The sequence below is a fragment of the Lactuca virosa genome, chromosome 4 (assembly GCF_052849685.1).
Source record: "Lactuca virosa cultivar CGN04683 chromosome 4, Lactuca_virosa_CGN04683_v6, whole genome shotgun sequence".
Lineage (NCBI taxonomy): Eukaryota > Viridiplantae > Streptophyta > Magnoliopsida > Asterales > Asteraceae > Lactuca > Lactuca virosa.
Genome location: NC_136429.1, coordinates 121,362,265 through 121,388,851, shown reverse-complemented (window position 1 = coordinate 121,388,851; position 26,587 = coordinate 121,362,265). Strand labels below are relative to the sequence as shown.

Sequence of the window (26,587 nt, the reverse complement as noted above, 5' to 3'; positions counted from 1 at the left end):
ACTGATATTACTTGTTTTCTTTTCTTCGAAAAATCTGCTAGTAGAACTTCGACCCTAAATACTTCTTTTGTCGGGATTTCTAATGTTGCAGCGCCTCGCTAAGATACTCGAAAGATCGAAGAATTCAAATCACGAGGGTCTGAAATCTCAAGGATTGAGAGAGTTTATCGGAATTGGCAAGGAATGAATGAGGTATGGCTTGCTATTTATAGGGACGAGGAAAGTCAGAAAGCGTGTCGCACCCTACGTTACATGTTTCTATGGTGCCACGTCATCTCCAGGTAGGTGAGGTAGTCGGGGTATGCAACTGCCACTTGTCACTATCCCATGGTGCCATGTCGCCTCTTAGAAGTAAATTCTCACCTTCTTCGATAAATCACAACTTTAGCATACGAGCTTCATTTTCGACGTTCTTTATATCTACGGTTTCGTAATTCTGAGTACTACAACTTTTCTTTAAATTTTTACAGCTAATTCAATCTATTTTCATTTTATATTTTTTATAGAGTACAATGTGAAAGTTCTTGTGAAATTCATAACTTCTTCAAACAATATTAGATTTTAGAGATCTTTATACTCATAGGTTCGTATTCATGACTACTACAACTTTCATATAGATTATTTATTCAAAATAATATTTTAGTTATAAACGTCAGTTAACATAATTTTTTAAGTTTATGATAGGTTTTTATATGAATATCACCCTAATATTTATCCATATAACATGTATTATAAATAGATATAATTAATATTTATATGAAAACCTATTGTGTACAAAGAAATCTTAATTATTTATTTATAAGAAAATTTACATTATTAACCAGCATAAATAAGGATCTTGTACAAAATGCTTAATGAAAAATGAGGGTGTTACACACTAACATCTAGTGTCCTACATACTATAGTGAGAAGACTCACCCGAGGCAGCAAACACAAACTATAACCACTGGAGTGGCTAAGATGGTTGTCCAACTCCCTAAGCACCTACATCTTATATCAATAATGTCTACTTAACTCGTATTTCGAGCATCACTTAGTAATACTTCATAATATTTTTCTTATTCAGTGTTATTAGCTTTATAACAATCGGTTCACATTTAATTATGTGTCACAATTATTAGGTTTTTCTTATTCAGTGTTATTAGCTTTATAACAATCGGTTCACATTTAATTATGTGTCTCAATTATTAGGTTAAGCCTATCTCATTCGCAACCATAAAAAGTAATCTAGACCTTACATAAGATATATTACATATAGCAAGCCAAATCGTTAAATAAATAATATTTAAATGTGGTTATTTAATATTACCCAACTGTTATCGGATGTCAAAATCTATAAAACTAATTGAGTTGATCAATTTAATTAGACGATACCAATTCATTTATCTTAAAACTTGTTAAACTAATTTATACTTAATAAAATAGTATTTTAATAGTAAGTTAACAATAAATTATGGTTTGCATATAATTGTCATCCATTCGACCCAAGATGCCTAAACCCACTTGAGACCATAAAATAAATAGTCCAATACAATATAATCTTGAACTAATTTTGATAAAGTAAAATAATGTTCTATACCTCATTTCAGCAGAACACACGTGAAACTCCCTACTCTAGACTAGGTGGTCGTTGATGCCTTGATCGTCGTCGAGACTTTATTTTCTGGTCGAGTTTCCAACTCTGATGATGGTGACCAACCAAACTCCAGAGCACATTCATCTTAATCAGTTGATTACTGAAAAAAATTTCTTTTACTTCATTTTTTTCTCGTTCACCTTTAAATCGTAAAGACTAAGGAATCTTCTCATAATTCACCGATGGCTATACATCACTGGAAAATATAGGATCCGTTGGTTTCAATTTCTTGCCGAAAACATTATATAGGAACCACTAGACATTCTATTCCCTCCTATAGCAAGCACAAAGCTTAGCACCACGTACCCATTATAGCATCAAAACAGACCGGAGCTTTGTGTTTCTTCTTCTTCCATGGCTGGAGATTATGTCAGAAATTACCATCCTATGCTTGACCATTAACCACAACTGAATATCACTTAGCCTACGGAGTGGGTGAAACCACATTTGGAATAAGTTTAATTAGAGACCAACATTGGAATCATTGACTTTGTACTGGAAAATCACATTGGAACAGTACCTGGATTGTATCCTTGTTAGCTTATATGTTATTAAACCACAGGTTTATGGGCCATTCAGTCTTTAGCCCATTAGGCTTTGGTTCTTTAACTAGTATTCAATCCTTTAGTCTTTAGCCCATTAGGCTTTGGTTCTTTAACTAGTATTCAATCCTTTTTTCTTGTTTGTAGCTCTTAGACTTTCTAATGAAGAACTAGCACTTTCTCTCTTTCAATACATGAATATTTTTCTTGATTGAAGTTCTAGTGTTACTGTTGTTCGTTTGATGTTGTTGTTTGTCTGACATTATTTTTTGTTTTCTGCTTCTGTTGGTTTGATTTATGTTTGTTCGATTTGCTTCTTCTAATGGTTTGTTGTTGTCCCTAGCCTATGTTTACTTGTCTGTTGTTGTTATTGTTCATGTTGTGGTTATCTACCTCTTGAAAACATGACTGGAAAGGATGATTCCTTTCAATCAATCGGTACTCGATTAGATGGAAAGAATTACACATACTTGAGCTATATTATGAATAACTTCCTTCGTGGGAAGAATATGTGGGGCTGTGTCACTGGGGTTAAATCTAAACATTCAATGCGTCAAGCTGGGAATTTTTATTTGTTGGTTGATATTTGGGAGACTGATAACTCCACGGTCATTACTTGGATTAATAATTTTGTTACACAGTATATTGGTATATAATTAGCTAAGTATATAGTAAAGGAAATTTCGAATCATAGGGAGAAACTATATAATCAGTCCAACTTTGCTAAACAGTATAAGTTGGAATATGACATTCATGCCCTTCAACAAAATGATATGAGTATTCATGATTTCTATGCTGCTATGTCAGATTTGTGGGATCAATTGGATCTTCCTGAATCTAAAGGATTAAAAGATTTTGAGCCTTATACTGGTAGGAGGGAAGAACAATGTTTGGTTCGGTTTTTGATGGCTTTGCGTTATGATTTTATAGGTCTACGTGGAAAGACTCTTCATTGTTCCCCATTCTCTCAGTGGATTCTATTGTTCATGAGCTGATTGCTGAAGAAACTCGTATCAAGTCTTGCACGGATAAAGGGTCTAAAACAACTTCCACTACTACTTCCACTCCTCTTGTACTTGATGTTTCCAATAACCAGTTTCGACAAACTCCAAGGGTTGATTATGATGAGTATGCCTTCTCCAAATAGAAAAATCATTATAAAGCTCAGTGTCCATTCTTAGTTAACAAGGGTAAATAGCCTCAATCGGGACAACAACATAGGTATGGTCAACATAAATTTTAGCCACATTCAGTTGGTGCTTCTCCATAGACACCTCACCTTCCATATTTTGTTGTTGCTACTATGCCACCAGTTGACACTGAGTATGTTGGCAACATGCCAACTTCTTCATTGCATCCTATGGTTTTTGAGAGCTTCAAACAATATTTAGCCTCCAATCCTAGTGTCATGTATACATCTATGTCTCATTCCGGTCCTACTTCATTCAATACCTCAGGTATTACATCATCTTTTTGGATTTTAGATTTTGGTTTTACCCATCATATGTCTCCTCATTTTTCATCATTTACATCTTTTTCACACATATCACTTATCTATGTTATGTCTGCTAGTGATACATCTATGACAGTTGATGATGTTGGGCCTGTTTTTATTCCTCATATTTCTCTCCTTGATGTTTATTACATTCCCAAACTCGTTTTGAACCTTTCTTCAGTCAGTCAGTTGTGTAAGTTTTATAATTGGATGTTCTTTTCTCATATTTTCTATGCTATACAGGATTAACACATCTAGAAGGTGATTGGCATTGGCCGTAGGGTGGGGGAACTGTATGTCTTGGAGGTTTTCAAAAGTGTCTACTGTTAATGTATCCAAAATTGATTTGTCTTCTTTTTGTTTGAGTCCTTTGTCGTCTCAGTTTTATCTTTGGAATTCTCGTCTGGGGCATGTGTCTGTATCACGTTTATGTTTTCTAGCATCTAATGGTGCTTTAGGTCATTTGAAAACTTGTGATATTTCATATTATAGTGGTTGTAAACTTGAAAAAATCTCTTCTTACCTTTTGGTAAAAGTATGTATTGTTTTATTTCTCATTTTGATATTATTCACGCTGATATGTGGGGTCTTACACCAGTATCCACAAATGGTGGGTTGGCCTATTATGAATCTTGCATAGATGATTGTGCTTGCTATACTTGGATTTATCTTATGAAACACGTATCTGATTTCATTGGCATTTTCAATAATTGTAGAGCTCTTGTTAAAGCTCAACATTCAGCTGTGATAAAGTGTTTCAGGTGTGACTTAGGAGGTGAATATACTTCTAATGATTTTACTTAGTTACTTGCTTGTGATGGTATCATACACTAGTTATCGTGTACTGACACTTCTCAACAAAACGGTGTGGCAGAACATAAATATTGTCATATTTTTTAGATATCCCGCTCATTGCTCTTGTATGTGCGGGTCCCTAGTGCCTTAATTTGGGGGAGAAGTAGTCTTAATTGTTCTTTATGTGGTTAATCGTGTCCCTACTACATTGACATTTATCCCATTCATTTGAAACCAACTAGATAGATATTGATTATCAATTATATACTAATATATATTTCTTAGAATTATGGGATTGCTAATAACAAAGTTAATAGACATGTTTGATCTCATCTATGCCTTAGATTTCCATTACTTAGGTATCCTTTATCACAATAGATTTCCTATTAAATCATCAAGTTTGAACGACATATAGAATCAACATATAACTAATGGTTAGGTATCCTTTATCCCACTATAAATTTCGAAACTACCTCATCCATCAGAAGATAACACTAAGTGGTTAGGTATCCTTTGTCCCACTAGCGTATCTAGAAATGTTCGAGTGCTTTCAAAATGGATTGCATAGATTTCAGGTTTATAATGGGTCTTTGATGTTTTTATAATTCTAATTTCTAAAATATATAATATCATGGTTATTACATGCATATAATAAGTCATGATACCGATTTTCAAAAAGAAAGTCACTTTTAAAGGTTTCATATAAAACTAGCTTCTATATAATATGATGCGGTTCAATTTTAAAGTTAATATTCAGTATTATGTTTGAAGTTTGGGCGTTATAGGACCTTTTATATTATTTAATAAAACTTCCTTTTATTATATGGATATTGGAGTTTGCATAAGTTTTAATATCATCATTTTCCAACTTATAATTTAGTTTTTCAAAATTTGTCGTTATTAACATTTTTATAAAACTAGTTTTTATTCTAAAACAATAACTTGTTACATGTTATGTTGACATTATAAATTTTGAAAACCAAACTCCATATGATGTTTATTTTGTTCCAAAAGTTATTTAAGCATGTGAAAAACTAATTTATCAACTATACATAATAATCAACATTATGATAAACAACACAAGCATGCAAATTTAGTGCAAAAAAAGTCATGATCTAATGACACTTTTATGAGCCAACATAAAAGAGTCAAGTCCTATACTAAGGGAATGAATGGCCAAAAATATTCAAGTTGACTTCATTTTGACTTCAAGCTCCCACTTGCAATGACAATCTACTTTGTTGCAATTTTATAAGACTTTTATAAAAGTTATGAACTTTTATAAAAAAAGGGTTATAAATCGTAGGCTTCTCCAAGACACTTCAAAACCTACTCTAAAACTAATCTATTACATAAAAATAATAAAGATGAAAACTAGATAATTTTATTACATACCATTATAAATAAAAGAACACTACAATAGTTTTAATAATTCAACACAAACAACAACACAATAAGGTCCATCGCTTGTTTATGCACTCTAAAATACACCTAGCATACAAAACAATATTTGTTATTATAAGACAACTTTAATGAGAAAAAATACATGAAAACGTTTTTCACATAAAATAACAATTATTAAGTTGTCATACAAAGTTTATTATGAACTTGTTTTCTAACAAAAAAAAAGCTATTCAATATTTACAAAAATAAAAGATTATCCTAATAACCATAAATTCTAAACAAGCTTGCAAGATTGCTCTGATACCAGTTCTTGGGTTTTTAGTCAAAAATTCTTTCAAAAACATAAAGATGGCAATAGAAGACATTAATTTTGAACAACATAAAACTTGTTTTACCCCCACCAAAGGATCTACTTGCGAAGTTTGGAAAGAAAAAAACAATCATAGAAAATGAAAGAGTTACAACCTTTTAAGTATTTGGTTCCGTTTGACTATTAGGAAGTTGATGAAAATAGCAATCTAATCAAATAAGAGCTTATTTATAGATATCCACCAAGCAAGAGTAAGACACCATAGATGCTAGTCTTCACGTGTATATAATTTATTCTTAAAACATTAACACATATACCAAATAAGACATGATAGAAAGAAAATTCTTACCCTTCATATCTAGCACCATTTACAAGAAGGAAAAAGAGGGAAAATGAGCTTCTTGATCACGGTTTGGCAGCCAAGAAAAGAAGAGAAAGAGAGTGAAAAACTAGCTAGTTTTTCACTCATACTCTTCTATATAAAATAACACATGTATATAAGGGACCATTCCTTCATTAAATGTGTAAGTACTTGTTGTAGGGAGTTATGGGACGCAAATTGCAAGTCAAACAATCAATATATATAAACACAAGCATACCTACGATTTTGTTCAAAAAAGAGTGGGACAACTTATGTAGCACACTCCATCTCATAACTAGATAGTCACTAAGTAACTAAGTGGTTACTCAAAGTGACAAATAATTTGTACATAACTTATATATATATATATATATATATATATATATATATATATATATATATATATATATATATATATATATATAACTTATGTATATATCTAGATTTTTCCTTTTTTTTATTATTTCATAGAAACAATAATTTCCAATATGTTGGTAAATATTATTTTCATAAAATAGTTTTTTTCTATTACATACAAGTGTGTATAATATTCATTAATAATCAAATTATACTAATAAATAATCAATTGATATTAACTTTCTATATGGTGTGACCCTATAGGATCATTTGTCATTAGCAATATCATTGTATAATGACTCTTGGGCATATAGATCATTCAATCTCACACTTGCACAAGACTCGCCATAAATTTTAATATAGAGATTGGTGAGCATCTAGCAACATTTCACTATCCCTAATAATATACGATGAAAAAATGTCATTCATCAACATCCAATTCTCAAAAATATCAAAGAGTTAATTGATGTATAAGGTCAGTTTATCAGTTATCCCTTTGTTAAAGACATCATGTTGAACATGAGACTTGGTTAACAATCAATCTCATTTGGTGTTCAATTTTTGGTACATTGGTAGTTCTTTCAACATGTAGTGTTAAGCTCTAAATTCACAGCTATTTTTATCCAAATTGTTCGCCAAAAATGACTCGTGAACTTTACATCACAATTTATGATAATAGCCTTGGAACCCCGTGAAGCCTAGAAATTTTTATAAAAAAAAAAAGATCTTCCACAAGAAAAGTATCCATGGTTTTATTACAAGGAACAAAGTTAGCCAATTAGAGAATCAGGCAACAACCATCATGATAGAATCTTTGTTTCTTTGTGTCTGATGCAGCCTAAGAACAAAAAACATGCTAACTTCTTTCCATGGAGCTTTAATTGTGGAAGAGCCCCCTTAATTAGGGTATTGTATTGCATCAAAAAAAAAAAAAAATATATATATATATATATATATATATATATATATATATATATATATATATCACAATGTTAAGTATGGGTCCCTACACTTCTAACATCCCGAAACTCATAGGGTAAAAATTTCATTTTTAATATATATTCAAACATTCATTTATCTTTATTCCAACATTTAAGAGTATTCTAGAGTGAAACATTTATCAGAGTAAAATCCCAAAATCACGAATTGCGGAAAAACACGTGTGCATGCGCTTCGATCAATCCGGGCCCTTCCCTTTCGAACCAGAAGTACCTGAAACCATAAACCACAACCTGTAAGCACAAAGATTAGTGACATCCCTAAATACCACATACCAAACATATCAAACGAACCATACATATCATACATATCTAGCGATCAATAAAAAGTGCTATGTGTCAACCATAGTCTTGCCATTATGCCACAAGCCGTATAATGGTCTTCCTTGTCAGGCCGAGGGCCAAAACCCTAGGTCTTACAGACAAGTTCCAACAGCCACCTCCTGGTCTTCCATGCAAGCATCACAAAGACAACTTGAATACAATCTACAACTACTTAACTAATTAAATACCAAAGTTCAGACTCTAGTCTTGCATACAGATTGCCAGGAGCCACCTCCCGGTCTTTCATACAATTGTCAAGGGCCACCCCCGGGTCTTCCTATAAAACATAAACCAAATGGGTCGGCGTTGGTGCCTTCGACCCATAGTACAATGAGGAGACTCACCTCGAATGCTAAAGCTCACTGAAAGAAATCCCTAGATGCTGCCCTGACGACTCCCTGAGCAATCAGACAAATAATACCTAATCAGCAATTGGGTTCCAAACCAAATTCAATAATCCAATAATCCATACTTGGGGTAAAATGGTCCTAGCTTGAACCAAAACTGAGGCACAATTCCAATAGATTCACAAAGGCCCACTTATGGTCTAATTTTCCAAATTGGCCCAACTCTCAAGAATGAATCACGTAAATGGTCCAATTAACCACGCCCACTAACAGCCCAAGCCTATTGGGCCCACTAAGGCATAAAACCATTGGGCCCGCTAAGGATCAATATAAAATCCTAGGCCCAACAAGGCAAGCCCAAACAAGAGTCCAAGACTCTAAGATTCCTCTGACCAATAAGCCCAACACAAAAAGCCCAAACCCAAAACCAAAGCCCAAAGCATGAACAAGCCCAAAAGTCATCAGTTGAACGTACGTGGGGCGTACGCTCAGTACATTGGGCGTACTCGACGAATCCAGATCACGAACGCAACTTGGTACGTTGGGCGTACCGCCAGTTACGCGGGGCATAACATGGCTTATTCCAAAACTGATTTTATGGCTTAACCACTTAAGCACTTTCCACCGAAACTAAAGAGAACCTTAAAATAAAGCTCTTAATGCATAAAGTCGGCACCTTTATGCATTTGCATGACTTAATGGGACCCAACAACCATCTTAATCCATTAAGACCCATTCTAATCCAACTAGAACATGCATGGACCAAAAGCAAGGATCAAGATCCCATTTTTACAAACTTATAAACTCAGAGAGGGCAAGATCTAGCAATCTTAGCTCCTGAAGTGGCTCGAACTCACAAGGAGGACTCAAAACCCAAAAATAAGCACAAATCTAGCCATAAACCCATAAAGCATAACACGAAGCCAATGTATGAACTTGATACCTTGAATGAACTGGAAATGAAGCCAAGAGTCTGGATCTATAAGTCTTCCTTTAAACCATAAGCTAGCTCCAAGCACCTTTTCCTTGAAAATGAGCAAAAGCACACCAAAATGCACACTTAGATCTCACAAAAACTCCAAAATGAGGCTAGAAGTCAGTGGAGGCTGAGAAATGAAAGAGCCTTGAGCTTATAAGGATGTTTAAATAGTGCCCAAACCCTAAAAATTAAGGTTTGGAACTCTGGTCAATATGTTGGGCGTACACACCCAGGCATGCGCCACTTACCATGCACACATGGGACTCATCTTGCAAACCTTTTCCATTAAAGGCCAAATCTACAAAAATTTAAAATTTCTCTAACTTCCTCATCTTAGGTCTGTTCCCAACGAACCTTATAACCACGGAAAGGTGGCGAGAAGCCCTACACTTCTAACTACTCACCAAAGCCTTAAAACTTCCTGAACAAAACCCAAAATTCATAGATGACCAGGTTATCAAATTACGATCATACCCTTGGGCTCCGACAACACCATCGAACACTTTGATTCACTGAAAACATAACACCCACATCCGAAAACGGCCTACTCCTTTCTTCCCCAAGGCCCGAAGCCTCATGACAACTGAAGATTGGGCCGCAGCCCCGGATAATAATGCAAATCCAAGGCCGAGTGTTACAACACTGTACATAAAGTATAAAAAAATAATAAACTAACACACCCCCTCAGTTTGAGCATGGGGTTTACAAATGTTTAAAATGTACCGAAAGTGTACAAATAACTGTGTAGGAAGACCATTAGTAAATATATCGACAAACTGGTAAGCTAATGACACATTCAAGACACGCATATATCTAATTGCAAGTATATTTCCACATGCTTGGTATGTTGATGTTGTATATGGTTAGAAGCTAAATACATAGCATGCACATTACCACAAAACACAACTGTTGCTTTAGATAATCGACATGATAAATCAAGGAGAAGGTTGCGAAGCAAGATAGCTTTGATAGCCATATTGGCCAACCTACGGTACTCAGCCTCAACTAAGGAGCATGAAACCAAATGTTGGAATTTCGAAGAAGAAGAAGAAGAAGAAACCAGGTTATCACCAAGATACACATAGAATCCAGAAGATGAGCGACAAGTGTAAGAATAGCTAGTCCAATCTACATCAGTGTAAGAAACCAACCGATCAAAAGAAGATGGTCTTATAAAAAAACCATGAGGTAAAGTACCCTCAATATAACGAAAAATTTGCTTGAGAGCAAGGAAACGTGGTTCACGTGGATCATGCATGAATATGCATACCTATTAAATTGCATAGGCAATATCAGGACAACTGAAAGTTAGATATCAGATAGCACCAGGAAGGCTCTAATAAAGAGTAGGGTTGGAAACAGGAGCACCGTCAAGAGAGACTTTTGACTTGGTATATGAGGTAGTCCCATAGATGCAGGTTTCCATATTAGCACGAGAAAGAATATCTTTGGAAAAGGACATTTGGGATAAAAACAAGACCTTGTTAGAGGGGGAGGCAATAATGCCGAGAAAAAAGGATAGAGCACCAAGATCAGACATAGGGAATTCAAAAGGTAATCTGGAAATGAAGCTAGCGATGAGAGAATGAGATGAAGTAGTGAGGATGATATCTGTTGAATCATAAAAGTGACCCTCTTAAACTTGGTCTACCGCAGCCTTCCAAGATCCGCAGTCGACTCTGTTCAGCAACCCCATCCGAGGTCATCATCATCCGCAGTTCACTATCTAGCATTCTTAGTTTAACTCTTTATCTACTTTTGTTAGAATACTTTCTTTTGTCCAGTATGCCTTGCATGGCTACGCTTAGATAGTTGAACAAATGTTATATTTGAGTCTCTATATATAGAGCTCAATCTTTCTTATTCAATACATCTGATAACACTACGCATCTTGAATCTCATATCTTGTGTTATTACTCTCATCTTCTTCTTACTCTCAAAGTTCACTTGAATATAACTGGATATTATCTCTCTTCGGAGCAAGTCATTCTTGACTTAATCACTAAGTTTGATCTCACTGACTAACTTGGTCTGATTGCATTCCTTGTTAAGAATCAACTTAAGTGTATACTTGATATAATACTTGTTGTCTTTTATATTTCCTTATCTTTCCGCAACTAATCATCTAACTATCTAACTCTAACTTATATTATTGTTGAGCTTTATGATCCTTTGAGATTAACTTTAATTTCTGCAATATAAACTTGTTCTAACGTTTGTTCAAGTGTGTTTCTCAAGTTTTTCTCTCAACAATATCATCAACATAAAGAAGAAGATAAATATGATCCTTACCAGAGTGATGGGTGAAAAGGAAGCAGTCAGACTGGCTGCTAGAGAAGCCTAAGGAGGAGATGAACATATGGAAGAGGTGGTACCAGGCTCGAGGAGCCTGTTTAAGACCATACAAAGCCTTATAGAGATGACTAACTGGTGAATGGGCCAATATTTTCATGGGGTTGTTTCATGTAGACCTCCTCGGAGAGATCACCATGAAGGAAGGTATTTTTGACATCTAACTGGTGAATGGGCTAACTTTTTAATATGCAAATGATGAGAACGGTACGAATAGTAGAATTTTTGATGACTGGGCTAAAGGTTTCCTCAAAGTCCATACCGGGAAGTTGATTGAAACCTTTGGTGATAAGCCAACCTTTGCAGCGATTAAGGTTATCTCTGTTGTCAAGTTTGTGTCGATAAATCCAACGATAACCAATTATATTAGCATGAGAAGGACGGGAATAAGATCCCAAGTGTGATTAGATGTCATAGCATATATCTCAGTATCCATTGCAGAATTCCAATTACGATCACATAAATCTTGAGTAGTAGATTGACGAATGGGGGAAATGTCAGCAGTAGCCGAGAGATTAAAGATTTGTTTAGATATAACGAATCCTGTATGCGAACGATTGACCATAGGATTTTTCGGAGGAGGAGTAGGAGGAGGAGGGGGATTTGGGATTATAGGAAAAGAGGGGGAAGTGGATGGAAGGACAATAGGTGGAGTGACTGATATGTGATCTATAGTAAAAATTAGAGGAGCGGTATCATAGGAATGAAAGGAGTCATAATCAGATATATCGGGAGGAGAGTGAAAATCCAGGAAAGGAAAATGATCGTCATTAAAGGTGACATGAGAGATGATTACACATGAGGTTATAAGATCAAGACAACGTTAACCGCGACGGTTAGAGGAGGGTCTAAGGTAAACATTAGCGGAGGAACGAGGAGATAATTTATGTTGAGCGATAGAGGAAAGATTTGAGTAGCATAAGCAACCAAAGACACGTAAGTGATTGTAAGAGGGAAAAGAACCACATAGAAGCTCAAATGGGGTTTTAAAAGAAAGAGTGGTCGTAGGAAGGAGATTAAGAGTATGAATGACAACGAGCTTTGAAGAGCTTCAACCTAAAATCTAGATAACATAGAGGCCTAAAAGAAAGTACGAAAAATGTTATTTATGGAGCGAATGGCACATTCAACTTTTCCATTTTTCCACGATGTGTAAGGGCACGAGAATCTTAATACCTTTTTTGTTAAAGAAATTGAGTAAGGTTTGATTGTTGAATTCACTTCCATTGTCATATTCGAAAAGTTGAACGGTGGTTTTAAATTGATTTTGAACATAATCATGAAAGGTAGAAAAGACATTAAAGACATCAAATTTAGCACGTAATGGTAACACCTGTAAAAAGTGAAAGAAATCATCCAAAAAAAACCTAATATTTAAAACCACTTATACTAGTAACTAAAAAAGTCCACAAATCAGAACGAACCAATTCAAACAAACGAGCTGTTTTAGTAATAGACAAAGAAAAAGGTGAACGATGGTGCTTTGCAAGTTGACAAGCATGACAAATGGGAAGTTTAGTACTAGAATTAGTAATAAAATGACGATAGTGCAAAACCTATAGAACTTATGAGCCAGGATGTCCAAGACATTGATGCCATGTTGGAAGAGAGACCACAACACATATAGTAGCCGAGAGTGAGGGAGTAGGAGATGAAACAATAGGGTAAAGATCACCAACAGTGTCACATCGTCGAATGAAGGCACCAATTTTAATGTCTTCACAGTGAAAGCAAAGGGGTCAGATGTGAAAGAAACAAAATTGTAAACAGATTATTTATTGCACATATACGAGGTTATTAAGCATTTTATTTGAGATAAGTACATTATTTAAAGCAAGCAGGTTATGTGAATGCGGAAAAAAAAGTTTGGCCAACATGAATGACATGAAATATCACCATTACCAACCATGATAGACCTAGAATAACATGATGTTAGGGAAAGAATGTTACACGAATTGAAGGACATATGTGAGCCAGCCCCAGAATCCAGGTAGTACTTGTTATCGGATGGCAGTTGGATCAATATTGCGTGAAACACCGAAGCCAAATTTGTAAACTATTTCATTTTTTACTGCGCATGAATTACAAAGGATGAAACTGAGGAGGAGACTGTTGGGAAAACACTGAGGGAGAATGTTGTAGTGGAGTATGTTGTGGAAGCAATGGGTGAAGACCAACAAGGAGTGAGGTTGCTGATACAGGCAACCTACAAGGCTTTGGACCAAAGCCGAGAAACTATTGATAAAAGTTGTTGAATGTTTTATCAGTGAAGATAGCTACTGGGGCAGGAAGGGCTGCTGATGCAGTGGTTGTAGAACCACTGCATAGGGAGGTTGCGGGTATGATGAAAAGGCAGCAGATGGACTGAAAAAACTCGGATGAGGTGATGCAGCTGGTGCGGTTCCCACAATCCCAACAAATATTTATTGCAAATCCATTTGCCCATCATGATTGGGATTTTTTTGTTGATTCTTTTGAGCATTGTGATTTTGGACCAATGATTTTTAGATCTACTAGTGTTGTTTGATGAAGAAAATAATGTAGCACTTTGGGACGCATTAGAGTCAAAAATAGAATCCGATGCAGCCTCACGAGATTCATACACTAAAAGCATGTTTTTGGCCCCCAAGAAAGACGAGAAGGATTTGGAGTGAATGATAACATCGACTAAGCTGTGATAGGATAGTGGTAATTGGCAGAGAATTTGCATCACCAATTCAATTTCAGTAATGGGTGATTACTGTTGGGATTAAAACCCTAATTGTGATTTGATGAACAAGATGCGGAAAATAAGAACAAACACATACAAAGAAGATATGTCGAATGATCACTCGGTTTATTCAAAACATGAGGAATAAATTACACTTTCAGCATAGACTAAAGAATCTAACACTACATAAGAAACCTCACAACGTGGCGGCTACATTTTGCCTCACTCTTAACCCTAATTATGAATAATACATGACTATTTATAGGGAAAAGGAAAGTCTTGGGATTTTAACCTACACTTCATCAAGGGGGCCCATTGCTATTATCCATGGAGTACTTTGAAAATATTCCTCAAAAACGGGCTCTAGGATATATAAACCAAGCACTGAAGTAATGTCTTTAAACTTCATTTTCGAATGTAATCCCAAAAATCTTCAAGAAAACCAAAACCGCCATAAAAACCCATTTCAGAATTAAGAAACAAAATCACTTCTTGTCTTTGAAGAGATCCCCTTCCAAGTCACAATGATCTTCAAATAAGCTAATGATATAAGCCACCAAAAATTATCATGTAACAACCCAAATTTTAAGATTTGTAACGCCAATTGATCGAGAAAATACTAGAAGTCGGAGATATAACAAGTCCTTAGAAGAGCTCGATGAAGAACTGCTACTGTAAAGGATACTTCTCTGTAAAAGCTTTAGAAGAGCTCGATGAAAAACTGCTACTATAAAAGCTACCTTCATAATTCTACCACAAGCTTTATCAAAAATCTTCAAATTTGAAAAGTCACAAATCCAATTTCGAATGGCCATACCAAATTCTCCCCCGATTTATAATAAAAAACGTGATTATAAAGCCTTCAAATGGTCATGAGAATGATCTTGAATGGATAAAAAATTACTATGCTCCCCCGCGACAAAATGATATAAACGATGAAGTATAAAATCCGAAATAGTCGAGAAAATTTAACGTTATTGCGAAAAACAACTTTCCGAACCGCCAAGACTTGATGGAATCCATCATTTTCAGATGAACAGTAGAAGAACATCATAAATTTTCATGAACAGTAGCTTGAACATAATTTTGATTCCAAGACGCCAAAACACCAATAATCTTCAATAACTTGTGCAAAAAATCATCAAATCAAGAACCGATACTTCAAAAATCAATAGATCTTCAAAGACCCGCTCTAATACCTCTTGTTGGGATTAAAACCCTAATTGTGATTTGATGAACAAGATGCGGAAAATAAGAACAAACACAAATAAAGAAGATATGTCGAATGATCACTCGATTTATTCAAAACATGAGGAATAAATTACATTTTCAGCATAGACTAAAGAATCTAACACTACATAAGAAACCTCACAACGTGGCGGCTACATTTTGCCTCACTCTTAACCCTAATTATGAATAATACATGACTATTTATAGGGAAAAGACATGTCTTGGGCTTTTAACCTACACTTCATCAAGGGGGCCCATTGCCATCATCCATGGAGTACTTTGAAACCCTACAATTACACATCCTTAAGATCATCTGCAAGATTTGTACAAGTGTGACAAAAAATCAGTTATAGAATTTCAACCTTTCTTCGTGTTGGAATTGATCCTGAAGTCCCAAATATATATCATGTGCTTATGATAGTATTGGGCCCCATACTAACGTTCTCCTATATATATATATATATATATATATATATATATATATATATATATATATATATATATATATATACATATATATATATATATATATATATATATATATATATATATATATATATATATATTCCGCTAGTATTACTCCGAACTCTCCCATCTCACAAGTGTAAGTTAAAGATTGGTACACCTATTTCGGTTTCTAAATTCCATAAACTGCTAGAATCCTTAGACTACATAAAGGTTCTCTTCCATGTCTTGAATCGACTAACGATAAACCAAAAGATTACAATGTCTTTCCAAATCCGTGCGGTCCAATCATCACCCTAAGATGATCTTCCATATCCTAAATACAAATACCATATAACTCTTAACACAAGAAAGAAGGGAGGATTTTTTGGTATCGAGAAGAGTAAGAGTCATAAAGGAATATAAAAATACCATATAACTCTTAACACACCCTCCCCTTAAGAGTCAAATTAATCTATATGACCCAATCTACACTGTGATTCTAAACACCGACCTCTGTATTCAGTTCACTCACAGCATGACAGTGATACCAACTTGTAACACTGTGATTTTTTACCTCATTTTTTTAAAACACATTTTAACAAAATATGTTAGCAAAAGCCTTATTTAGCAGTTATTTTGAAAACATCTCCAACTTTACTTTATTATGTAAAAAGAGCCCTCATAAAGTAATAGTCTTGCAAAAACCAAGTGGTAAATAAAAACTCAAAACATGTCCAAATGGTATCATTACTAGAACATAAACTGGAATGTAACTACCCAAAGGCCCTAACCCTCACCAAGCCATCATATCATGCTACCTGTACCAATGCAAGTCAAAAGAAACAAGCAAAGAAACAAGTGTCAGTAAATGCTAAATGAGTAAACCATAAATACAATGCTAGGAAAAAAAACACACACATCATAACAACACATACATCACTTGAATTTTCATTGTTGTCTCTTGTTATTATTTATCTTTTAATATTTAATAAATATTAATTATTGTTTACCGATCCCATGGGTCCATCACTAATTCGTAAGGTAGACACCCCCCACGTATGTCCATCACCACCCAGCAGGTAGAAACCCCAGATGCACGTCAATCACTAACTTAAAGGAAAAACCCATTCATTACTAAGTCTCTAACCCAACCCTCCCCCATTGGTTCCATCACCAACCCAAGTGGCAATCACCTCATTCACTACTGGCCTGAACGGCTCGACCCAATGCCTTAAGTGAGGCGCGGCTCTCACTATTCCGACGATGTATTGTGTTCGCTATTCCGACGATGAAAATACAAGTATGTGTGTTGTCCTTCGAGAGTGGTACTTATCATTGCTTTCCATCACTGGAAACTCCCCACGAAAACATGATATTTGATCTAGTGCCATCACTGCGCCAATATCACTCCACTCCTCGTAACGATGAACCATGTACTAAATGGTTGTCTACAAAAATAAATCGGAATCAATATTGGCTTAACCTATTTCCCTTTTAGGTGTCTTTCAACCTATAAGTCCCTCCCAATAATCCAGATAGGGTGATCCAATTGATTACCCTAAAACGGTGCATGCATGCACTATAAATAGTCTAACCCTAATACCATTAAAACTCGAGTGGACAGGCCCAATCCATTACAATATGGACTATTCTAGTACATAAAAATTAACAAAACATTATTTATCTCGACAATCTCCCCCTTTGTGTCAATTAAAGAAGGTAGATTCTTCAGTGCGGCTAACGTTTCTGAACTTTGAACAGCTTCGACATTAATCCAAGCAAAGTATTGCGAACCACAATATACCATTTGATCATATCTGCGAAGCACTTCTTATCCGCATCATCATTCGCTTTGCATTTTTCTGTTATCCCCAAAACCTAGTTCAGACAGGATGTAGAATAAATATACTTTTCTGATAAGGAAAACAAACACTTCTGAACTTTCTCGCCTTCACGTTGTGGAAACGCCACGCTCTAGTTATCCTTTTGGATTTTTCCTAGCCTCATCTTGTTGATATCCTTCGAAGCTTCCTTAGGTTGCACAGTCGGTTTCTTTCTGAGCACGAAATCGATCTCCACATCCATTTTTCCGATTTCTTGAATGTAGGAGACTAACATTCTTTTCAGATCTGTCACTATTGGTTCAAACTTCTGTTTGTCTTTTGACAAAAGAGTGAACAAAGAAATCCAATCGTATGGATTTAGGCACAGGAAGTCAGCGAGAGTGAATTCACAAACCGAATTTCTTTCTCCACGGACTGCTTTGAATCAAACATTATTGAAGCTTTCAGTTTCAACCGGTCCAAAAACTTTCACTGCAACTATCTTTTTAGAACTCGATGTCTGATATTGGGGCTTTCCGTGCTTAAGATAAAAGGAGAAAAGCATGTGATTGACATCCTTATCCGAATTAGGAGCATTCTCAATCTTCTCAAAACTTCGGAAAAGAAAAGCCTTCGGAGTGATAGGAAAATCAAGTTGAGATTTCGAAGTGTTTTCCAATTCGAATGATACAACTGGTTCCAACCAATAAACACTCGAATTGTCAATAGCCTCGTTTAGAGTCCGCTCCATGGACCAAGGAGGGAAGAGGGCCTTCTGAGTTTTAAGTGTGACATGTGCATCACGGGCCTCCTTTTTACGAGCTTCAGCTTCCTTTGCAACACGCTCAAGGTCGTCAAGCTTTTTGTCACGAGACTTTCTTTTGAGCTTTTCCCCTTCTGATAAATCTTCTTCTTCTTCATCATCGTCATCAACCATTTTTCTTTTGAATTTAGATCAAGAAACATCATTACCCTTCTAATCTTTTGTTTTCGGTTGTGGTTTGTGTTCGTGCTCACCATAATCACCAATTGTTTTCTTGGGTTCTTCACCAGATGTATTCTTAGCTTCTCCCCTTGTTTTGGAAGAGCATCAAATTCCGAAACACCTTCAATACTATTAAGCATCGAGAATACTGGTTTGAGTTTTTCCGCAAGATGTTGTCGTACCGATACCGTGAGCAATGAGTCACGAGTCTCTACAAGATTCTGCAAGTAAAGGTTGACATCTGCGACATAGCTTTTGGAGACTTTGAGTGCGGTAAAAGAAAATCAAGCGTCGATTACCTTTTATACAGCTTGAGTGGAGAGAGAGAAACCCTTTGGACATTTTCGTATCCCGATAAAGACGCCTAGAATTATGTGACAGCTGGATGATGTCAGGCGGCATAACTGACAGGCGTGATGTCAACGCTTTTTCAAAATTAACGCACCTGATTGAAATCTTATCCTTAGAATTCCGCCATTTCAGTTCTGCGCATTCGTAATCAAGCATCAATTTGCCATAACCTGTTCTCGGAATTGAAAGTAACTATTCGGATTTATGAAACCAGAGTTTTGAAAAATCACGAGGATTTTGGTGCAGGAGTGTGCCAAAGATAAAGAAATAAAACAAATTATATCTGGTAATCTGTGATGTCAATTATAAATCGACATAAAAACAGGTGGATCACGGGCAACTACCTCTTCCTTCGGAGTCAAGAGAAACTCGGAAGTGTTTGTGCGGTATGCTGTTGAATTACGATCATCTGTTTGTTGAGAAATAGTGAAAGGCTTCTTTTAAATAGGCTTAAGGGTGGCTTCATCTTCAACCAAATTCTAAAACTCAACATAAGTCCGAAAGTATGGAAGTAATACTTGTCTGACCAGTATAGCCATAATAACAAGTATGCTTTGGTTTTGTTTAAGTGGCTGGATAATATCGAAATATCAAGAAAAATAAAAATTGGATCTTTTGGGAAGAAAAGTCTTGGGATGAGAGTTTTTCATAAAGATCACACAAAAAGAAAAAAAGAGATTTCAAATGTGAAAGGTACCAACCATATAGGTTTTACTCGTCAATTCAGTGTTGAATATATCTAGAACATATTGATTGTTCACCGTCAATTCAGAAACTAGTTTCGGATTTTAGGTTTCACTAAATCATGGTGATAATGATTTTAAGATCATGAACACAGAAGTTGTGTAACCATAAACCTCAGTGGTAATTTCTGAGAGTCTCGAGGGTTACATTTGTGAAAGTAAGGTTGATGGAGAAAAATAAGATGGTTCCGAACACGGTGTACCTCTGCTATAAACGAATGACTAAGCAGTAAACTCTTAACTCATTGTGAGAAGAATAAGGTAGCTTAATAACTTATGTGAATAAATAGCCTATTTAGGAAAAAACGATTGGTGTTATCAATTCATTAAGGCTTCAAACATAGAGTCTCAGAGGCTTTGGACAACATGCAGCAGCATGCTTCTAGGGACAATTAACTAGTTGAAAGATTCAGAATTAAAAACCTTCCCCATCGTTCGGAATTGAGAGTATGACGAATATGTACCTGCATCTAAAATTCATGTTGAAAATAACACACAAAATAAAGAAATATTTTTATAATTTTGGATATTTTTGAAAAGATAAAACGGAAATAAAGAAATATTTTTGTGGTTTTGGATTTTTCTGAAAAAGATAAAAAAAAATCTCAAAACAGAAATGAACAGTAACCTCCGAATCAGTCGGAAGATACTTAATATACAAAGGATACAAAAACTTCCGAACATTCAGATGAACAATGGAATCTGAGTCGTTCCGAGGGCTTGCAACCATTCGGAACATGAAATATAGATTCTGAAGTATTTCGAGGGCTTGGAGCGGTTCAGAGAAAGAACACTGCTTTTCTTTACTATGTTGTTTTCGGAACAGAATCTGCTTCTATCATTCCTAAGCCTTGTAGAATTCGATTGAAGGTTTCTTCAAGTAAGGCTTTCATAAAGATATCACCTAGTTGGTCAGCAGATCTCACAAAGTGAATTTTGACATTGCCATCCTCCACGTGATCCTTTATGAAATGATACCTCAGTGCTATATGTTTTGTCTTGGAATGTTGCACTGGGTTATGGCAAATGCGAATAGCACTTTCAGAATCACAGTATAAGGGGATCCTTTACATATCAATCCCACAATCTCTAAGCTGACTTTGAATCCATATTACTTGAGAAGTACATGAGGCAGCTTCGATATACTCAGCTTCAACGGTAGATAAGGAGATGCACATTTTCTTCTTAGATTTCCAACTGACGAGTTTGCCATCTAGAAACTGACATCCTCTAGTTGTACTTTTTCGATCAAGACCGCATCCGCCAAGATCAGCATTAGAGAACGCTTGCACAAAGAATCCTGAGTTGGAAGAGTACCAAATTCTGCGAGAGGATGTTCGTTTTAGGTATCGGAAGATGTTCTTTACCACATTCATATGTGGTTCTCGTGGATTCGCCTGAAACCTGGCACAAAAGCAAACAGAAAACATAATGTCTAGACGACTAGCTGTTAGATACATTAATGAACCTATCATTTGTCGATAAAGAGTCATCTCAGCTGCTGGCTTGTCCAATGATAGAGTAAGCTTCGTTCTGAATGTCATAGGAACCTTGCCCTTTGAACCTCCCACCATTCCGAATTTCGTAAGCAAGGACTTTGTGTAGGCTTCCTGGTTGATGAAAATTCCATCCGAACTCTGTCTAATATTTAAACCAAGGAAAAATTTAATGGTACCCATTGAGCTCATCTCAAATTTAGTTTCCATCAATTTTCAGAATTCAACAGTTAATCTAGAATTTGTAGATCCGAAAATGATATCATCCACATAAATTTGAACAGTCATCAGATGGTCACCATCTTTCTTACGAAAGAATTTTGGGTCGACTAAGCATTGCTTAAACTTAGATTGCTTTAAGAAACGAGTAAAGTTTTCATACCATGCACGTGGTGCTTGTTTTAAGCCATACACAGACATATCCAAAATGTAGCAATGATTTGGATATTTCTCGTTTACGAAACCTGGTGGTTGTTCCACATAGACCGTTTCTTCTAATTCACTATTCAGAAACGCACATTTGACGTCCATCTGATAGACTTCGAAATGTTTATGAGTTGCATAGGCAAGAAATATGCGAACAGACTATAGCCTTGCAACTGGTGCGAATGTGTCTTCATAGTCTATGCCTTCCTCTTCGCAATACTGTCACACCCCCAAATAGAACGACGGAAACGTCTGGGGGCGGATGAATTCATGTACATTATCATAACAATAGAGTAATAGCAAGAAAAGCATCACAACCATTACATTGAATATTTAATAAGTTTAGGATGTACTTAAAAACATGGTTTACATGATATCAAATATGTATGACCAAAAATAAATAACGAGATGTGACGACGTCCCATCCACCAAAAGAAAACTCTCATGGTTACCTGTTTACTGATTTCCTGAGAATACAAGTGATTTTGAAAAGTGTCAACATTTAAGTTGGTGAGATCATAAGCATTTTGTATGAAAAGGGTTTGTAACTGTTTCATGAAAATGATATTGTATACTTCCAGAAAATCCAATAATTTCTTAAAAATGAACTGTAAGTCTTTAGTCCCAAGACTAGAAATGTAAGTAATGTTGTATTGTAAATTGTCGTAAAGAAGTTTTATCATTATATAAAACTACTTGAAATGTGTGTTATCTCATAAATTATTTGTCTTATTGATACCCTATGTGAGTTATTATAACCATACTAATGCAACTAGTTGGTCTGAACGACGTGCTTCGGGCGTCGGAAACTGTTACGACATTTGTCACCCCAGACCTTCCGGTCTAACTATAGCTAACAGTTTAGGTGTGGGGTTGTCAATCCCGTATAGATCTATACACAAGTGTCACGCTCTCCCTACAAGAGACTCTGGTTATAATTCAGGACTTTAACGTGTACTCTGGTAGGTACGGTGAAGCTAACAGTCTCACAAAATTGTATCAGTCGATTTACGTGAAATGAAAACTCATTTTTCTTGTAAATGAAATAATTATGCCTTTAAATAATTATTTGATTCATATGAAACGATAGTGAAATTTTGTGACTCTCAAACTATACTAATTATAGTTTATTTGGTTTACTTGTTGAGATTATTTATATAAAATCTTTTATATAAATATAAAGTTGTTATTTCCGTTAATGTCGTAATATAAGGTCAAACATGATATTTTGGGTTGTAACCCACCAAAATAGTAGGATAAGTATAGTGTATCCACCTTTTTGTTAGAAAAACTATCTTTTAGTAAAAGTTTCCAACAAAAGAAAAACTTGTAGTTTTACAAACATAATTTTTCCTATGATTTTTATAACATAGAATATGTTTTGTTTTCTTTTTTATTTTAACTTTGCATGTCTAAACTCACATATCACAAGTAAATGCATAACAGTTAGTGATATTCATATTTTGTGCAAATAATGATGTCTACTTAAACAAAAGGATGAAACATGCAAGTATTTGTGTAATAAACAACTTTTGACTTGTATCCCCTCCCCCCCTAAAAGCATGAAAATATCAAAAAATGGGGGTATGAATCTCACCTTGAGTTCGTTTGTAGTGGGATAATGATATGATGATGAAGATCTTCAAGCTTAGAGCACTTTGAAGATGGTTGAAGAACTATATGAGAGATGATCTTATCCTATTGGTTTAACACATAATAATGTGTGTAAATGAGATGATTCTAGCATAAAAATGTGTATAAACACTAGATGAACAAGAATCACTTACCAAAAATCTTAAGAACCAACTTGGAGGTGAAGATCTTGGAAGAATTTGGGGCTTGTTCTTGAGAGAATGTTGAACAAATATGAAGAATGAGAGAGGGAAAAGGCCTCTCGGCCGCACCTTAAGGGGGGAGGGGGAGGGGTGGGGTGGGGGTGGGTGAGTTGATGTGCATGGTTACATGTTGGGTAATATCATGGAAGTATGTTGGATAAAAGCTTTTATGGGAAAGGATGCAAACCTCTTGTCAATTGGTCAACTCTCGCCCTTTTTTTATAAAAATGTTAGTTTTTATTAAAAAAAAAAGTAGCATAATATATATATATATATATATATATATATATATATATATATATATACTTACTAAATTTGAATCATACAATTCAAATTATAATGAAAAGATCATTGTTAATAAAGATAATAACCTAGTGTGTTGAAAGTATTATTTTAACTAAAATAATATGTATTGATATTATTGAAATTAACGTCGTAAGTCCAAACTAGGGTTTTGATTTCAATAATCGACGAAACGAAGGGCATTTCACATAAATACATGGTAATTGTACATTTGAGGACATCGAGATTCAACTAAAATTTTAATATAGGTCGAGTTGACTTTTGTTGACTTGTTGACTTTTGTTGACATGTTGACTTTTGTTGACCTGTTGACTTTTGTTGATTCCAAAATTGACAGTTGTCACATCATCCCCCCGTTAGAAGGAATTTCGTCCCGAAATTTGCATCTTGAACGGGTTCTTGCATCTTAACGGAAAAGTTGTGGGTACTTCTGTTTCATCTGATCTTCCCGCTCCCAAGTGAATTCAGGCCCTCGTTTGGTGTTCTAGCTGACCTTCAGTATTGGTATACGGATTTGTTTCGTTCTCTTGATTTCCCTGTCCATGATTTCCACATGTTCTTCTATGAAGTGTAGACTCTTGTTTACCTCGATCTCGTCGAGTGGGACCATAAGAGTCTCGTCGGACAGACACTTCTTTAGATTAGACACGTGGAAGACGAGATGTACATTATTGAGTTCCTGTGGTAGACGTAGCTTTTAAGCCACCAGACCGATTCTTGCAAGGATCTCGAATGATCCGATGTACCTTGGATTTAGATTAGACATGTGGAAGACGAGATGTACATTATTGAGTTCCTGTGGTAGACGTAACTTTTAAGCCACCAGACCGATTCTTGCAAGGATCTCGAATGATCCGATGTACCTTGAATTTAGCTTTCCACATTTGCCAAAACGTATCATACCCTTCCATGGCGAGACCTTCAACAGTATGCGGTCACCAAATTTGAATTCCAAGGGTTTTTGTCGCTTATCAGCGTAGCTCTTCTGCCGATCCCGGGATGCTTTTAATCGTACTCGGATCTGAACGATCTTTTCCCTAGCTTCTCGTATGATTTCCGATCCGGTTAGTGTGCTATCAGGCACTCGTCTTTTTGCCAGTTGCGTGTCACTAACCTCAGCCCAACACAAAGGGGATCTATACTTGCGTCCGTAGAGGGCTTCGAATGGTGCAACTTTGATGCTAGTGTGATAGCTATTATTGTAGGAGAATTCGACGAGTGGTAAGTGGGTATCCCAGTCCTTACCAAAGTCTATCACACAAGCTATTAACATGTCTTCCCGCGTCTGTATGGTTCTTTCACTTTGACCGTCTGTTTGAGGATGATAGGATGTACACATATCGAGTTTGGTCCCCAAGGACTTTTGTAACGACTTCCAGAACCGGGAGGCAAATCTACTTTCTCGGTCGGAGATAATAGATATTGGCACACCATGTAGTCACACGATTTCTTTAATGTACGTCCTTCTGAGTTTTTCCATCTTGTCGGTCTCCTTTATTGGCAGGAAGTGTGCGGATTTGGTTAACCTGTCAACAATTACCCAGATGGTGTCAAGTCCACCCGTCTTATTGGGTAACTTGGTTATGAATTTCATGGTTATCCGCTCCCACTTCCACTCGGGTATTTCCGGTTGCTGAAGCAGACCCGAGGGCTTCTGATATTCTACCTTGACCTTGGCACAACTCAGGCACTTGCCCACATAGGTAGCGATCTCTGTCTTCATGTTTGGCCACCAATAAAGTTCCTTGAGGTCCAGATACATTTTGTATGAACCGGGATGGACAAAGTATTTTGTCTTGTGAGCCTCGTTCATGACAATGTCTTTGTAACTGTCGAATTTCGGTATTCGGTCCATGAAGTAGCGAGTTCCGTCATCCTTGACTTCGAAGTTTTTATCCATTCCCCGTAAGGCTTCCCCTGAGACGTTCTCAGACTTTAAGGCCTCTTGTTGCGCCTCCTTGATTTGTGTGGAGAGGTGGGAATGGATGGTCATGATTAATGATTTTACTCGGCGACCCAAGTATTCCTTCCGACTCAGGGCGTCTGCCACTACGTTGGCCTTGCCTGGATGATAACGAATTTCGCATTCGTAGTCATTTAGCAGTTCAACCCATCGTTGATGTCTCATGTTAAGCTCCTTTTGATTGAGAATGTGCTGAAGACTTTTATGTTCTATGAAGATGGTGCATTTGGTGCCGTAAAGGTAGTACCCCCATATCTTCAGGGCAAACACCACTGCTCCGAGTTCGAGTTCGTGCGTGGTGTAATTGACCTCGTGAGTCTTGAGTTGTCTTGAGGCATAGGCGATGACCTTTCCTCGTGGCATGAGCACACATTC

At 36.0% G+C, this 26,587-nt stretch overlaps 1 protein-coding gene across 2 annotated transcripts in view; it reads left to right on the top strand.

Moving 5' to 3' along the window:
• Positions 1-4,164, top strand: part of LOC145107291 (aspartic proteinase A2-like) — a 28,979-nt gene extending 24,815 nt beyond the window's left edge. Inside the window, exons 4-5 of one of the 2 annotated variants that reach the window (XR_013707804.1) lie at positions 3,109-3,635; positions 3,917-4,164. Coding sequence is in view for 1 of the 2 variants with exons in the window: in XM_079044144.1 (XP_078900270.1) it covers positions 3,917-3,954 (38 nt within the window). In the remaining variant the exon portion in view is untranslated. The remainder of the gene's footprint in view (positions 1-3,108; positions 3,636-3,916) is intronic. The other variant, XM_079044144.1, reaches the window with a different exon arrangement.
• Positions 4,165-26,587: the final 22,423 nt, after the last annotated feature.